A 17,112-nucleotide genomic window follows, 5' to 3' on the forward strand; every position below is an offset into this window, starting at 1 on the left:
TTTTTTTTTTTTACTGAAAGGGATACGTTCTAAAGCAAATCATCCTTGGTATTAAACCTAAATATAGCTAGTGTGATTAGAGTTTCCTAAAACAAGATAATCCCAGTGACAATTTTTAAGAAATTTTTTCCTTCAGTTTTATTGAGATATAGTTGACATACATCACTGTATAAGTTTAAGGTGTACAGCATAATGACATATACACTGCAAAATAATTACCACAATAACTGTAGTTAACATCCATTATCTCGTATAGCCACCCCAAAAGGGTCTTTTTCCTTGTGATGAGAACTTTTACGATCCGCTCTCTAGCAACTTTCAAATATACCACACAGCAGTGTTAATTATAGCCATCACATTGTACATTACTTCTCCAGCACTTACTCATTTTATAACTGGAAGTCTGTACCTCTTGACCTCCTTCACCTAATTCCTCCACCCCCATCCAGAAAATTCCTTGTGTAGTGTCCAAAATAATGAATGCAGTTTAGAAATCTAAATCTTTATATTGGTCAGGATATACATATATTAACATCATCATCATGAGTACATTAGATTTTTTTTCATTTTTCAGTTTTATCAGGTAGATTTGTTACAGTTTGCGCACATACAATATACTGCATGTAAAAACATATACACAATATATGGCACATTTTTTTTTAATTTACATATAGGGCGAGTATATTAGATTGTCATGAATACATAGCACAGTTCCCTGGAGTAAGAATATACTTTACAAAGTCCTTATGGTTCTTATATTCTTCCTAGTACCAGACAGATCTACTGCTCCATCAAAATTAACTTATAACCCACATATTTTCAACAATTTATTTTCTAGTTAGTGTTTGGTTTTTTTGTTTGCTTCTACTATCGAAAAAGTATGGCAATCGTAAATCGTAACAAAGATTTCCTCATTCTTTATGGTTTTTTGAAATATGTTTACAGTTTCAATCTCTAAAATTACTAGTAAAATTACAAACTGTCATATTCAACGTTGTAATATCATTAGCAAGTGCAATTCTGCCACATGCTAGCCTTAAGAAGGATATACATTTTCAGCTGCTGTGACTTAATTATTATAAAAGTCAACTCAGCACTATATATACACAAACATGTCTAAAACTTTTACAGATGGCTGAAATTCCCTTGTAAACTTCCCTTGATGTTTTTATCTCTGGTGAGTTCATTGTTTTTAATCGTCCCTGACCAGGGACATTACTGTTCACATAATCCTTACACACACACACACACACACACACAAATTTGGTGTCAAAGTATGACTTTGATCCTTGTAAAGTAGACATATAAGTATCATTCTACACTGAGGGATAATTACTCAATTCCTTTTTATAAATTCAGTTGATTTTTTTCTCATTCTACAAAGATAAGTGTTTATTCTAGCTTGCACTCCTAATGATATAGCCTAGTCCTCTGTTCTAAAAGTCGTCTGCTGTTCTAAGATTCTGTGCTTCTAGTATTCTTATTCCTTGATTTATTTTAACTTAATATTGTACAAATATTTCACTTACTCCACCTTGGAAAGGATTTTCATTTCTAAATAATCCTGGGGTTTTTTCCTTACTTATGACTATAGCAAATATTTTCTAGCACACGTAAAATTAATACATACTGTATTATATATTTTATATGCACAGTTTCTTGTTACTAAAAAGCATTGTGATGACAATGATGCTTGCTTTTTAAAAAATCTACTCACCTAGGTGAGTTGATTGTTAGTTTATAAGCCATTCTAGGGAAAGTTTGTGATGCTCAATGTATCTAAAAGAATTCAGTGAGGAGAACAGAAGTTAAAATGGATCTTCAATGTTTCTTCACTAATTCAGTTCTCTTGGAACACAGAAAATTTTGGAAGAGTCTATGAAGCTAAAGGTTTCACTCTTTTCAGGTGACAATTAAGATACCACAGAAGTCCTAAGGCATTTTGTCTCAGCTTGCTGTTTCCCAAAATTAGGGTAAATGAGTGGCCTGAAGGAAAAACTATTGAAGTTAACATGACAACCAAGTTGACCTGATGCTTCTGCAGTATAATGAATGCCCAGCCCACCGATAGAATGGAAGAAAAGTGGACCAAGAAGAGTAGGAGGAAAGAAATTATCATTCTCATGGCCCTTCTATGGGCCTCTGTGCTGAAGTCCCTAGAGCTGGGGTTCAGCTTCAAAATCTTGGTGTGTCTTCTCAAGGAGATGAATAAAAGAAGCAGTGAGGTCACGGACACAAGAAAGGGCATTAAGCAAATCAAGCTGTAAACAATCAACCCATTAAGATACAGAGTTTTCATTTTGCCCGAGGACGCAGTTGAGTTTCTTTGATCTATTTTATAGATACTAGTCCAGGATTCACCAAACGAATGTATTAATTTAGAGTTGAAAACCAGTAAGAACAAAGACCCCAGCAGAAGGACAAGTACCACCCTGTGAATTCGCCAGCGCAGCCAGGTGAAGCAGGGGTGGGAGAAACTGGCTATTTGTAAGAAGTAGAAAACACTTAGGCAGGTAGCGCACCAGGTAGCTAGGTGATTGGACAATGTCCAAAAAATGCCAACAATACTTATTAAATGTTTATCAGTGGCATAGAGATGTGACCAAAACAACATTAAAAATGATTCAAACAGCGTTATCCAAAGCTGACTGATTCTGGAGATAGCCAGGCCGGTGAGGATGCAGTCGACTGATGAGAACTTGTTCCTCTTCACCCAGCCAATGCAGTTAACTAGTACAATGAACCCATTCCCCGACGTTCCAATTATGACTTCTCCTATTATGGCTGCCAGAAGAGCATTATCAATTCCAGATGGCATCTCTATAGAAAGAATCCGGAAAGCAAACACTATTTTTCTTTTTCTTTTTGCTGTCAAAACGTTGTAGAATGATATCCAGTTTGACACTTTTCTCTTTTATACTAAAAAGTGCTCAGTGAAACTCCAATACTATCTCACTTGTTTTCATGAAGAGCTTTCTCTTTTATTCCAGCCATAGGTTTGAAACTTGTGCGAGGAGATGCAGCTTCACAGCTCTTAATGACAAACTTTTAACATTACTTTCAAATGGCTGCTGATTTCCAAATTAAACAGTAAACGTGTCCACTCATCCTGGGCACTGACAGCAATTTTCCACTTGTGAGGACATCTGGAAACGTCAGGTGTGCAAACATGCAAATGTGAGACGGACTTCTTTACACTGATTTGTATTTTCTTTTTCAACTGAAACTCAGTACCATTTGGATTCAAGTTTCTTAATTTTAATAGAATTCTCTAAGAATAACCTCTGCAACACAGGCACGATTTATCAATTTCCTTTAATAAAATCTGTAACATTTCACATAATGTTATACAAGAAACAAGAGTGACAAAGGGAAGCAACATCAAGGAGCTCACAGAGTAGTGGGAAAAGCAACATTAAATAAATGATTACTATTGAATATGACAAAAGTTTGACCAAAATGCAATTATAACACTGAGGAGGAGGGTGCTACAAAATCTGCAGTCAGTAGTTACTTCTAGTTTCCTGGAGATAGTGACAATGGGCTTAGGTCTTGAAGCTTTGTAGGATTTCTTGAAGAAATAGGTAAAAAGGAAAATGATTTTCCAGAATGATGTAAAAGCATATGGAAATGAACCAAATTCACATCTGATTATCTGAGCTATTACTCTGAATTTTGGAGCTTTGTTTCCAATAAGTTACTGCCTACGTGATTCTCAGTAAGCTATTGTCAGCGGGGAGGGAAAAAAATAGTAAGAAAAAAAATAAGGTAGAAAAAAACAAAAAAACAAAAAAATGGCAGGGGCTGGATGGGTAGGAGGGAGGTTCCCCTTTTCATTAATTCTCCATTTGGTTAAATTCTTTGTCTCATAAAAACTAATTTGTAGCAAAAATATATTTTAGCTTGGTTATTTTGCTTCAACAAGCAGGTAGTGATCTACCTTGACTGCAAACTAGAGTTACCTAGGGAACTTTAAATATATATAAACCTATCTATCTCCTAAGGGGGGAGGGTATAGCTTAAGTGGTAGAGCACATGCTTAACATACACAAGGTCCTGAGTTCAATCCCAAGTACCCCCTCTAAAAATAAATAAATAAGTAAACCTAATTACCTTCCCCCCAAATAATAAAAAATAAAAATAAACAGACATTAAAAAAAAATGCCCAGGCAAAAATCTGTGTACCCACAAGCTGCAAGTCTATGAAGGTTCTCCAGGAACAAGACAGGATTTTGCCCACTGTCCTCTGACAATGCATTCATTCCCTATTCTGCCAGTTTTGACTCTGGTTGACAAATTAACAGTTTCATGTCAATCTCAGCCTCTCGATAGTGATGCTGTTGGCCAGGGATGCCTGAGACCTCACCGGGGCCCAAACGACTGTGGGAGCCTTGCAGACATTTTCCCACCAGAGCCGGAATTGTGGCTGGACCGGCCCTTGTGGTCCTTTGTGATTACAAGTCCCACCTCAGCAAACAACCATTAGGGAGCTTTTAAAAAAAAACAAGGCTTATTACTCACAGGTCCTGGAGGGTACACGGTACAGTCAGGGGCACACAGTGGTCACAGGGAGAGAGAGAGAGAAGGAAAGCACAGACCTGGGGTTTAGGGTCTTTACTGGGGTTTAGGGTAGGGTGTCTAGAGACTTGTGGTTTCACTCTTTATGGGCGAATCTTAAAAGTAAGAGTGGGAATTAGGGCTTGGGAAGGGAAAAGGGGGGGTCCCTTGAGGGAACGGTCAGTTATCTAGGTTACCTGGGATTTTTCTAAAAGGGGAACTTCACGGGTGGGGGTCAATCTGGATCCTTATCCAGGCGTTTTACTAGTAGCTGTGTCAGACAGCTGGCAATGTATCTGTTCAGGATGGACGTGTTTGAAATGGATGCCTTGGCAATCAAAAGCTTATTGTCAGGCACTTACACCACACAACCGTAGCCACCTAGGCAACCACATTCGCTCCGTGAGGGGAGGGACTACTTTTCTGTTGCTGTTGTCCACTGATCTATTTCTATTTCCAGTTCCTAGAACAGGGAGGGCCTGGCAAATGGTAGGCCTTCAATAACTATTTGTCAAGTCAGTGGGTGCTGAGCTGGTTGGTAATTCTACGGGGAACACATAAAAGAGAAAAGAAATAAGACTTGACTGTGAAGCTAATATTAGAGCAAAAAAAAAAAATGGTAACCCCTTAAAACCAGAGACAATTTTATAACCTGTGTATGAATTCTTGAGAGATTTCTGTGCTAACCTTGAAATAACCAACTGCTTCCTTGTTCAAATCAGAACTGCCTTTATATGCTTTATTCTTAAAATGGTTGATTTATTCACGGTAAGGAAAGAGCGTTATTGTATGTATCAATAAAAGGAATGTTGTTACAAAATGCCTAGTCAGATAATGATTAAATTTATCTGTAGGTTTTAGTAAGAATCCAAAGTAATTAGTCTAAACATACAACGATGACTATAATTGAAATCAGAAAACTTATGAACATTGATTTTATAATTATCAGTAGAAAGAATGGCGTTTCCTCCAAGAAATAGAGAGAAAATACATTCCGAAGTCCACTTTTGCCTATCCTGATTTCTGGAGTGATACTGAGTAACACTAATGTAGTTAACAAACTACTGCTTATGTAACTATAAACACGGTGATTCAACTGAAGATCTTATGAATTCCTATCATTAATACTATCTTTTTTTGGCCTGAATTCTTCCTGTTTCTTCCCCGAGTCTGCTACATCACCAGTGAGCTTTCTATACTTCTCTTTCTGTTTTCTTTCCCCTCCCTGAGCCCGCACTTTTAGCTCTCCCGATAATCTCAGAAGCCAGCAACAAATACTCCCCTAGTGATGCTCTCACTGATCCTATTAATGGCAAGATTTTCCGTTTATTTGCAATCAAAGAAACAGCCCTCCAGTTCTCTTTGAATCACAACATCAAACTTTAATTTATTGAACTCAACAACTCTTTTGCTAGTCACTAACTAAAGTACTGGCCTTTGTGATATTTTTTTTAGGTGGAAGAGAACTTTAATGTTTCTTTGACAGTTCCCTAGGCCAAGAAGCATTCGGCCGGGGTCACACTGAAGGGACAACCATTTCATCTTTCACACCTGGAAGATGTTTGCCCAGTTTAATCACTGCTGTCCATGAACATTTCTTGTTTCATGGTAGGTTTCTGTTTCACTTAGCATATTCCTTTCATTTTTGTAACTGAGGGCTACAGGATTTTTCTTCCCACAAATCCTTAAAGGACAAATATATCCCCTGGTTCTTCCCCATGACAAACCTAAAACAGTCTAATTTACCAACCTCAGTCCCCACACTGGCAAGCATTAGCATCTCATGCTCAAAATAAGCATGTCTGTGCATTTTTTAGTCTTCTGAGGCTGCATTTATATTGGTGTCCAAGGAGACAAAAAGGCTTGCCTATTTATGTTCCTCAAATTCATCAAATTTTCAGATCAATTTGTTTTTGTGAGGCTTGGTCTTAAAGTCCTGAATAGGACGCAGGTTGCTCTAGACAACATATTCAGTGTCTTAAATGACAGAACTGGGAATGACTGTGTGATGATGCAAATGCCCCTTAAAGGATGTCCCTGGCTCAGAGGACATGGGGTCTAGTCAAGATCTTGCTAGGAGATGCCAACCACTGAGAGACGGCAGAAAAACCATATGAGACATTAGGAACTCTGCATGCCTCCTTCTCAGAGATCAGTAAAGTTTGGGGTGTCCATCTGATAAATACATTCAGTAGGGGTCAAGAAAACATGCCTCGATGGGCTTGATTCATGTCTTGTCAGATGACTTCAGCACTAGACCTAGGGATCAATGATGAGACGACTTCAGCAGTAAAAAACAGGTTATTTGTTCCTGTCCCATAAATCTCCTGAGTGAACAAACTGAAGTAAAGTAAACCACAATCACACCCAGATTCTTAAAATGAGTATTTATTTGGTGGGTGAGAAAAGGATGGTTAGCAAACCAGTGATAATCTCCCTGTTTCCTCAACGCTTTTGCCCAGGGTAGGATATAATCATGTCAGTCTTTCTCCTCCAGACCATATGGGGCTGGCAACACACGTGTTGGGAGCGGCTCTTCTTGGACTGTGGCTTGTCTGCTGCTGGGTCCCCCACAAAGGCTCTTGTTATGGGGAAAGTGGGAGGGCAGAACTTGATCTCACCCGCCACTCAAACATGCAGCTTACAATACATCAGCTGCCATAACCCCAGCCCACGGCCTGTTCTTCTTTCCCCAGTCCTTTGGTGTACATCTTTGACAAGAGTAAGACTCTGTTCCTTAGAGTTCCATGTCCCTAAGGTTGCTGCAGAAATACACACTTACTCCTGGTTAGACATTTACAATGAAGGCCCACTTAGCAGAAGCAAGGGTTGCTCATTAGTGAGCTCAATTGCTTTATCTTGCTTACCAAAGAAAAGTTTAGTAACATTAAAAAACTAATATTTTTGGTTATCATCTTATAAAGAGTATACAATTATTTTTAAGCCATTTATATGAAATATCCAAAACAAAACAAACTCTGTATCTGAATCTAAATGTATGCAGTTTGATTTGCATATTACTTTTTACCAAAGCAAGATAACTACAAGGATAATCTTTGATAAAATACTAAGTGTCCAAAATAATATATGTACCTTTTATTTTATAAAATGCAAATTGCTTAGTATAATAGACACTCAATTTCTTATCATTAAAACCATCATTAACATCATTATTGTTACTGACACACAAGAGCACCATGTAGCCTACGTGTACTTGCAGTTTAGTTTCGTTTTCTACATATGGTGTGTGAGGGCGGGGAGGAATGTTACTAATTCTAACATCATTCCCAGCTCCAGGGAACAGCCCTAGAGCCTTGTCCTTACCTATGGCTTTACCAAGATAAACGTACAGCATACACGTTTATCATCACTTAATTGCACTTTTTGTTTCTTTATCACAATCTAAAGAACACACCAAAGGTAAACCCTAACAAAGAATTATTTGTTTTTAAAGAGTTCCATCATACATATACACGTAAAGCATCTGCATAATATTATAATCCATTCCATCATATTCAAAATTTTATAGTAAACTTTCCTATCCTTAAGCTTATTTACGATTTGTAATCACCTTACCTAAATTTAGATTATAGTCAAAACAACACTGTATAAACATTTGCATGCCCAAAATGTACACTAAACATGTGAAGTTCTGTTAAAAACTTTGCTCTCTGTGTCTTCCCTATTGACCTGTTTCCATTCATTTCTGTAAGAACTCTGGTGATCAGATTACAACGAAATGCATGTGCACAGACACAAATGTAATCTTTCTCAAAATGAAATTCTCATCTTTTTGCAATAGCAATGAGTGTGGTTTTGAATTAAGGAATAATTTTTCTATACAGTTTTAATTCTACTACAGAACATGACAGAAAGATTTTCTACCACTCTGAAAAGGCATAGCGATGCATATCCTGGAATTTAGCAAAATTAGGAAGGGCCCCAATACATTAAAAATGTTCTAAATTTGAGGTTATAAATTAAGACTAGCATTACAAGCACGTGTTTCCAATTTCTACTTAAAGATAATTTATGTTATTTTGCTCTGTGAATATTATTCTTATTCTGAAATATCTCATTCCCTTGTTATCAACAAGACCTCTAATAACAATGCAGTGCTTTTTTATTCAAAAAACAGTTAGGCTTCTAAGCTATGAGGTAATGTTTTTTCCCACCTATGACATCAGTTTCTCAATTAACATTTTGTACATCTTCTACCTAGTGAAGTTTATGATTTATCTTGATTTCTAAAGAACTACATGCCTCTTCTCTCCCATATGAACTGCAATTACATATCTCTTTTGCATATAAAATTAAATAATTTAGATTCTCTTTGAAAGAATATTTGAGATTTTAAAATATTGGTAACCGATGCTTTAAACAAAAATGACTACCTTAAAAATTATATTGACTGACCATGTATGAATTATCATCAAAAGCAACCTGCTCTAGGGAAAGTTTCAATTATGCTCAACAATGCTTAAAGGATTCCAAGAGAAAAAACAAAAAACAAAAAAACAGCAGAAGTGAACATTGATCCTCAAATTCTCCTCATTTTTATCTTCAAGAAGACTCTGGGAAGTGAATCTGTAAAGGTCATGGATTTTCTCTTTTCTAGGAGATTTTAAGATGACTCAGTACCTTCAAAGCTCCCCGTCTCAGCTTGTTGTTTCCCAGAATCAACATAAACGAATGGCCTGAGGGAAAGACATATGCTGCCAATATGATGAATTTTGTGAACTTCTTATCAAAAAACATAAAAAACATCCAATTTGCCAACTGCATGGAAAAAAAATGAATCATGACGACGAGGAGGAAAGACATCACCATTCTCATGGCTCTTTTATGGGCCTCTGTGCTGAGGTCCCTCGAGCCCACAAAGTGGAGCTGCAAATTTCTGGTGTGTTTCACCAAGGACAGAAATAAAACCAGCAGTGAGATCAGGGACAGAACAACAGGAATGAGATAGGTCAAGCTAAGAAGAATCTCACTTTGTACGTGGAACATTTTCCTTTCATCTAAATATAAAGTCAGATTACTTTCATCTGCTGTCATCCAGAAGAGATCGTTAAATGTTTCTAGCAAGAGAAAGTCAAAAAACAGAAAGACCAAAGAAAATACAAATATTACAAGAATGACTCTGTTCATTCTCCACTTCAGCCAGAGGAAAAGGGAGTGGGAGAAGTGAGCTACCTTAAGGAGGTAGAAAATGCTTAGGCAGGTGGCAAGCCAGGTAGCCAAGTGATTAGTGATTCTCCAAAGCAAACTAATAGTTTTTGCTAGTTTAAGAGTAAAAAATAAATGTGGATCTAGTCCCATTAAAAAGGACTGAAAGAAAAACACCAACAGTTGACCAATTCTGAAGATAGCCAAGGAGGTGATGATAAAGTCAAATAAAGAGATCTTTTGGTTCTTGACCCACTCAGAGCAGTTTACCAGTCCGATGAACACATTCCCCAACATTCCGATTATGAATTCCACTACTGACAGCATCAGGAAGATTGCACTCAACCCAGTGAACATTTCCACAAGAAAAAAATCCAAATTTCTAATATTCTCTCAATGAAAAATTTACAATGAAGCTGTGGCAGAACAGCATCCATTTCTGATACTTATCTTCATTGCTTTCATTGCAATTCCAGTCTTAAGCTGAACCTCTTGTTGCTGGTTACAGTCTCATATATCTGTAAGGAACTCTTTCTGCTTGTACTGTAATGTCATTCTTAATCCAAAAAGATCGCATAAGGTACGCGGGCTCAAGTACTGTCATGAAAATGCTTTTATTTCTTTCAAAGAGCTACTAATTTTCAAGCCAAATGGTTTGTGTGTCCATTGGCACAGACTGAAATTTTCCACTTGGGGTAATAATGAAAAGGTTAAAGTCAAATATGTTAGCATGCAAATATGGTCCAGATTCTTTTTCACTGATTTGTACTTTCCTCCTCACCTGAAATCGTGTACCATCTGGATCCAAGTATCTTAGCTGTTTTTCACAGAAACCCTAGAAATAATCTAAATAATTTAGTTATTATTCAATGATTATACCTTGTGAGTGCCTACTGTGTGTCACAGCTTTTTCCAAAGGCAACTTACGTTACTTCAAAAAAAAGAAATATTAAGAAATCCATGAAATAGTGAAAACACATAAAGAAATAATGAGTTAGAAGAAAGAATAAAATGTAATGTGAACATAGAAAAGGTAACTACCAACATTATTGTCAGGGAAAGAATGGGAGGTGATATTTGCCTTGGATTTTTCAGATGTTCACAATTTCATAAGGAACCTGGCAAGTCATATTTTGGACTGATTGAACAATTCACAGAAAGACACCAAAACCCAAACCACTCTTCTGAAATACAGGTCTCCTAACTAATAGTTTACTGTGATTTCAACCTAAATGTTCCTCAAGTGTCCCAGAGTAACACGTTCTCAGTTAAACGTATTCCCCAGTTTTGCTCTTTATCTTTGTACTTGATATATTTGTTTTGGCCTGAGACATAATTCTGTTAATTTAGCCTTAATAGACAGAAAATAAGTAGAAAACCATTTCAGTTTAAATAGGAAAATAGTAAACAAAACTATCTGTTCTACACCCTAGAAGCAATAATTTTGACCAAAGCCATTAATGCATCAGAAGTGAGCTGAGCTTTATAGACTTTGTGTCTTGGTATTTAGGCAGATATTCTATTGTTAGTGTTAAGTGTTCAAATGTTGCCAAATAACATCCAAAAGGTGAATAAAATCATTTAAAAAAAAAACTTGGCCCTTTTCAATGTTACTGTCACACTCCTCAATTAAATTCTATTAATTTTTAAAGTGTATTTTTCAAGAACAGTGATGTGTAATGAACTATTGGTAAATTATTTGGTATGAACAAAATATTTAAATTTAGGAAAAATATTTAAAATTATGGAAAGAGAGGAAGAAAGGTAGAAAAAAGTGGAGGGAAGGATGGAAGGAAGGGAGGGAGGGAGGGAGGAAGGAAGGATGGAAGAAGGAGGGAAGAAGGGAAAGGAAGAAGGAATTTATTGGGTAGAGCAAGGCTAAATGAAAAAGAAATTTGGTAGAAATTCTCAAGAAGACAATGATAGCTTTGACTGGATTAATGTCTAGACATGGAGAGGAATTCATGGCCATGAGAAGCGTTTAGGATCAGTAAGGCTTGGTGATGGATTTGGGGGCTATAAAAAGGAAGAAAAGTCAGCAATGACATTCAGGCTTCTTCTTTTGCACCTGGATGCATGGAATCCTGTGACCTGAGGGGACAGGTTTAGAAGCCAATGGGGTAGGAGAAAGAAGAAAAGCTGGAAGATGGTGAGTTCTTTTTTTTAACATTTTGGACTATCTGTAAGTCATCCAAGTGGAAACAGAGGGTAGGCACTTGGGTATTTGTGACTGCAGCTCAGAAAAGGAATTTGGACTCCAAGCAGACCTTTAAGGATCATCAGCATATACTCGATTTCATAAGAGGTGATGAGCTCCCAGGTCCCCGAAGAACACCAGAGGACGAAAAAACCAAAGAAAGACTAAGAAGTAGTCAGGATGGAAGAGGGAAACCAAGAGACTAAGGTTTCGAAGCAACCGAGAGCAAGGGATGTTACAAGGAAAGAGTAATCAATATTTCCTGATATTAATGAGAAGTCACTTACAAGGAAGTACCAAGGAGATCCTTAGTCAACACAGCAAGAACAGTTTAACTGAATAGAAGCCAAACTGCCATCTGTTACATAGTCAGTGAGATCCCAATAGTGAAGCATTAGGAAACCGATTAATATAATCAAATACATTAACGATTAAAGGAGAAACACAGGCTGGGGTTGGTGGGGAAGTTTGGTACAATTCTGTATTTATTCATAATAAACGTTCTTAGCAAACCAGGAATAAAGTGAAATATTCTTTTTCTTTCCTGATAAAAAGTTGTCTATAAAAACCTAGAGTAAATATTATACCTGCTAATGATATACTGAAATCACTCTCCTTGAGTTTGGGACCAAATCAGGAATAAACATCTTACTATGTCTATTTGGGGGAGGTTTTCACCAATCACAGTGATATAAGAAAATGACATAAAATAAATAAAACGATAAAGCAAGAAATAAAACTGCCTTTATTCACAGATTGTGATTGAGATTACATGGAAATCCAAATGTGTTCTTTAATACACTGTTAAAATATGATCAAGGTTTTGGGACAGAAACTAAACGTGCAAAAATCTGTTCCATTTCTTCATAAATCAATGGTTCAAATGAAATATTCTTTTAAAAGATAAAATTACTATAATCTCCACAAATATCAAGTATCTAAGAATAAATCATACACAAAAAAAAGTATGCAAAAACTTCATAGGGAATAGTAAAAAGTCTGAAATGGCCTTAGCTTTCTTAGCCATATAATTAGCTTGTAATTAATACATACTCAATATCATCAAACACTAAAATTTTAAAAAATATAAACCATTATCACACACACTTTCCCATTTTAGGTATGTTATCCAAAGATATTAAATTCTCTGACTGTGTGGTTGGATATATTACAGCTTCCTGCCTGATATATAGATCATAGATCTGTCTGAAATCCAAAAGCAACCACTTCTGGCTAAAGTGAAAAATAAAATAAAATAAAAGCAACCACTCCTAATATAGTAGTGGCCATTCCTACCTCCATGAATACCAGCTCTTTTCATCTAGTCCAGTCACTTGATAATTTTTCTTTTCACCATAGCTATAAGCTGCAATTTTCCATGCGAAGCGGTAGGTGACTGGATAATCTCCTGTTTGCTAATATGTAAACACAGACTGGTATCCACTCCATTTGCATTTTCTTTGCCTAACAAATTTGTGCCTGTATCTTTAGCTGTGGGAGACAACCTAAGGTAAGAATTTACAGATTATAAACTTTAGACGTCAACTTAAGCGTAGTTGGTGAGAAAAACATTGATCAGAACATTGTCCAGAAGAGGAAGAATAGGGTCTGTGGTATGCTCTCCATCCTTACCATTAAAAAGAGGAATCTGACCATTTACAAGTATCTCTAACTGCACTATTCTAAAGTTCTTATCCTGTTTCCTCCACAAGGATCAGAAGAATCTATATCTGAAACATTCCTGGAGTCAAAGTATAAGACATCAACTCTTTCCTCTTATCTGTAAGCCTAAGAACTGTACCCCACAGGAAATTTAGTTTGCCAGAACTTACCACTCTTACGTTAGCATAAAGGATGTTGGTTCTAATTAGAGTGGTTCTTGTCAAGGTTTAGAGTGGTACTGATATGTTTTCTATGCTCTCTTGTTCAGATATGTCTTTTAAAAAATATCTCAATGATTTTTAATTAATTAAGTGGGAAGAACTCAATTTCTGGTGTGGAAATTATAAACAGTTTCAGTCATGTGTTTTGCCAAATATAAAAAACAATCATAGCGATGATAATAGTAACAGGTTGTATTTATACAACACTTCTGTCTGGCTATATGTCTAGCTCCGGGTAAAAAAAAAAAATTTTTTTTTGCATTTATTCACATAGTCACCTAAGAGCATATGTAAGAGTATTTATAGCAGTTTTCATATTAGAAAACAACATAAATAAACTTCAGTTAAGTAAAATGTGAATGAATCTCACAAACACAAAAGTTTACATATCCATTTTTATAAAGAGGCAAAAATACAATGTTAGTGATTATCATGGGAAACTGGGTGGCGACAGCAATTAGGCAGGGACACGAAGGGAGCTGTTGGGGTGCTGGCATAGTTCTACTTCTCTCCTGTTGAGGATCTGGTCTTAAACATGCCTCTGCCTCACTGAGTACTTGAACTTTCTCTGAACTGTACCAGACCCAAGGACATCACCAGCTGTATTCAGAACACCTGCCAGCTGCACAAAGGGCCATTTTTGGAAATCTGACTTCAGTTTCAACAACTGTAGTTTTTAAACCTTATGTGTTAACATTTTACTTGCCCCTGCACTGTCATTTCCTAAGGTGGTATTAAACCTATTATCTATGAATTCCCTCCCCACCCCAACCCTACAGACCAGTTTAATACCAATAAAATACACAATGTATGTGTAGAAATAAGACAGAAATTTTGTATTGAAATAACTGATGTTTTTATTTACAAAAATTGACCTACAAAAGACTCTCAGAGCCCAAAGAGTTTTGTTTGACTTTTTTTGTGTGTTAAATCTCAAGTCAATTGTTTCCACTTAGTATTATCTTTCTCTTCAAACCCCATGGTAGAATAGTAATAGTAATAATAATAATAATAATACAAATAACAGCAAACAGTATGTGCCAGGCACTGTTTTAAGTGTTTAATATGTGTTAATTAATTCAATTTATTAAATTAATGTATGAATTATATAATTAATTATTACAATATTACTCTCCTTACTTTTTAGAAAAGAAAAACCAAAGCACCGAGAGGTTAAATGATCTGTCCAAAGTCACAGTGATATTGTGATTTATAATAATAAATATATATCTGGTCTTCTGGAACAGAGCTCCTAAACCCTTGGGATTTCCTAAGTGAGGAGCCTGATAGAGGTATCTTTTGTTCTGTTAATAAGGTTAATTTGGGGAAGCTCCTAGGTAACCTAAGGATGGGATTGGTTGCCAAGGGAACCGACCACGTGATTAGAGGGTTGGACCCTTCAGTCCCACCCACCTGACTTCTGTGGAGGGCAGCAGGACTGGAGGCTGAATCAATCAGCCGTGCCTATGTAATGAAGTCTCCTTAAAAAACCCAAAAGCGGGGGTGGGGTTCAGGGAGCTTTCAGGTTGAGGAACCAGAAGGCTCCCACGTGCCACCAGGCCCCAACTTCCAAGAGTAGAGACGCTCCTTTCCTCAGGACCTCGCTCTATGTATCTCTTCATCTGTTGATTTGTATCCTTTAGTATCCTTTGTAATAAACCAGCAATCTCCTGAGTAAACTGGTTTCCTGAGTTTTGTAAGCTGCTCTAGTAAATCAATTGAACCAGGAAGAGGGAAGTGGGACTCTCTAGTTTGTAGCCAGTGGGTCAAGTGCAGGTAACAACCTGGACTTGAGACTGGCATCTGAAGGTGGTGGGCTGGGGCAGTCCTTTCGGCTTGAGCCCTTCACCTGTGGAATCTGATGCTCTCTCTGGGTAGATAGTGTCAGAAATGAGCTAAATTGTAGGACACCCAGCTGGTGGCAGAGAATTGCTTGGTGGTATAGGGAACAAACCCACCCATTAGAACTGGTGATTAGAACAATTGGTAACAAAGCTAGTTACACACTGAGCTTCAAGTGCAGACACTTTGACGCCAGAATCTGGGCTCTCGATATCTACATTTTATGCCACTTTTCATGGTTCAGCAAGACCCTTTGTATATTGTCTTATCTTCCACAGGGACCCAAAAGCTTGACTTAGGGTGGACAGCTGAACCTGAATGTATCAGAGTCCTTCCTCCTAGCTGGGGAACAGGCAGCCTTGTGTTGTAAATGCCACTTTCCCATTGTGCTCTGTGTCTGTAGACCAATCCTGGCACCTCCGAGTGAGTTAGAGTCACTGAGCTGCATCTCCCTGCAGTGCCACTAGCTCTTGCTCTCTGCTGGCATTTTTATTAATTCACTCCTCCTTCGGGGACTCTGATGGCATTTCCCCACTCAAAGGCCTCAGAGTAAAAGAGCAATGCAGGATGTATGGTGTCATGGAAAGCCCTGGGTGGCACCTAGAGTTGAGACCAGCTTCCTCACAGACTGGCCCGTTTCTCTGAGCCTCAGCATCTTCCCTTATGAGAGGAAAAGTACACTTAGTCCTTAACAGCTTACTAATGGGATTTGCGAACATTCTCCTTTAAAAGGGGGCAAAAAGTTCCCAAGTCACAAAATTAAAGATTAAAAAAGGACGTGGTATGTAAAAGTGCTCGTAAACTTTTAAACTATCTGCAAGTATTAGTTACTACTAACGATCGTTACCACACAGGTCCAGGACCAGGAATTATGTGATCATTATTTCTGTCTACTGTGAAATCATTAGAACAGAACTGGCTAGAAACTTGCACTCTGAGTTCAAAGATTAGAACTGACCAGATAAGCAAAAAATCCTACATGACCCTTTACCTTCCCATCATCATAAACCAGAAACTCTTACAGGCAGACTCGTGACCTCTATTTGGCCTAACAGGTAAGGCATGAAGAGCAGCACTGACATAATCCAGTGGTTGTCACTGTATTTAAATGACAAGAGCAAATCCCTCAGCAAACCCTATGATTTTTCACCTGTTGACACTTGAAGAATCTGGGAGTCATGCAAAACTTCCCAGGTTCCTGAGCCAAGAAGCTCACAGGACTAAGGGTCAACCCATCTTGAATAGTAATTCGTATTCAGAGGTGTTTTATTTGGTAGCCCAGTTCGGGGCATAGAAAACATCAACAGATTCATAGATACAAAAAAACAAACTGATGCTTACCAGAGAGGAAGGGGATGGAGGAATGAGCAAAAGAGGTGAAGGGGATTAAGAAGCACAAACTTCCGGTTATAAAATAAATAAGTCATGTGGATGTAACATACAGAATACAGAAAAGAGTCAATAATT

At 37.3% G+C, this 17,112-nt stretch overlaps 2 protein-coding genes across 2 annotated transcripts; both read right to left on the reverse strand.

The window, feature by feature from the left end:
- Positions 1–1,697: 1,697 nt before the first annotated feature.
- Positions 1,698–2,950, reverse strand: LOC105094232 (taste receptor type 2 member 42-like). The gene has a single exon (XM_010986221.3). It carries the CDS (start codon positions 2,816–2,818, stop codon positions 1,877–1,879), a length of 942 nt encoding a protein of 313 aa, XP_010984523.1. The 5' UTR covers positions 2,819–2,950; the 3' UTR covers positions 1,698–1,876.
- Positions 2,951–9,064: 6,114 nt separating this feature from the next.
- LOC105094233 (taste receptor type 2 member 42) lies at positions 9,065–10,172 on the reverse strand. Its single transcript, XM_010986222.3, has one exon. The coding sequence runs from the start codon at positions 10,078–10,080 to the stop codon at positions 9,172–9,174; it is 909 nt and encodes a 302-aa protein (XP_010984524.1). The 5' UTR covers positions 10,081–10,172; the 3' UTR covers positions 9,065–9,171.
- Positions 10,173–17,112: the final 6,940 nt, after the last annotated feature.

Source organism: Camelus dromedarius, chromosome 25 (genome assembly GCF_036321535.1).
Source record: "Camelus dromedarius isolate mCamDro1 chromosome 25, mCamDro1.pat, whole genome shotgun sequence".
NCBI classification, from domain to species: Eukaryota; Metazoa; Chordata; class Mammalia; order Artiodactyla; family Camelidae; genus Camelus; species Camelus dromedarius.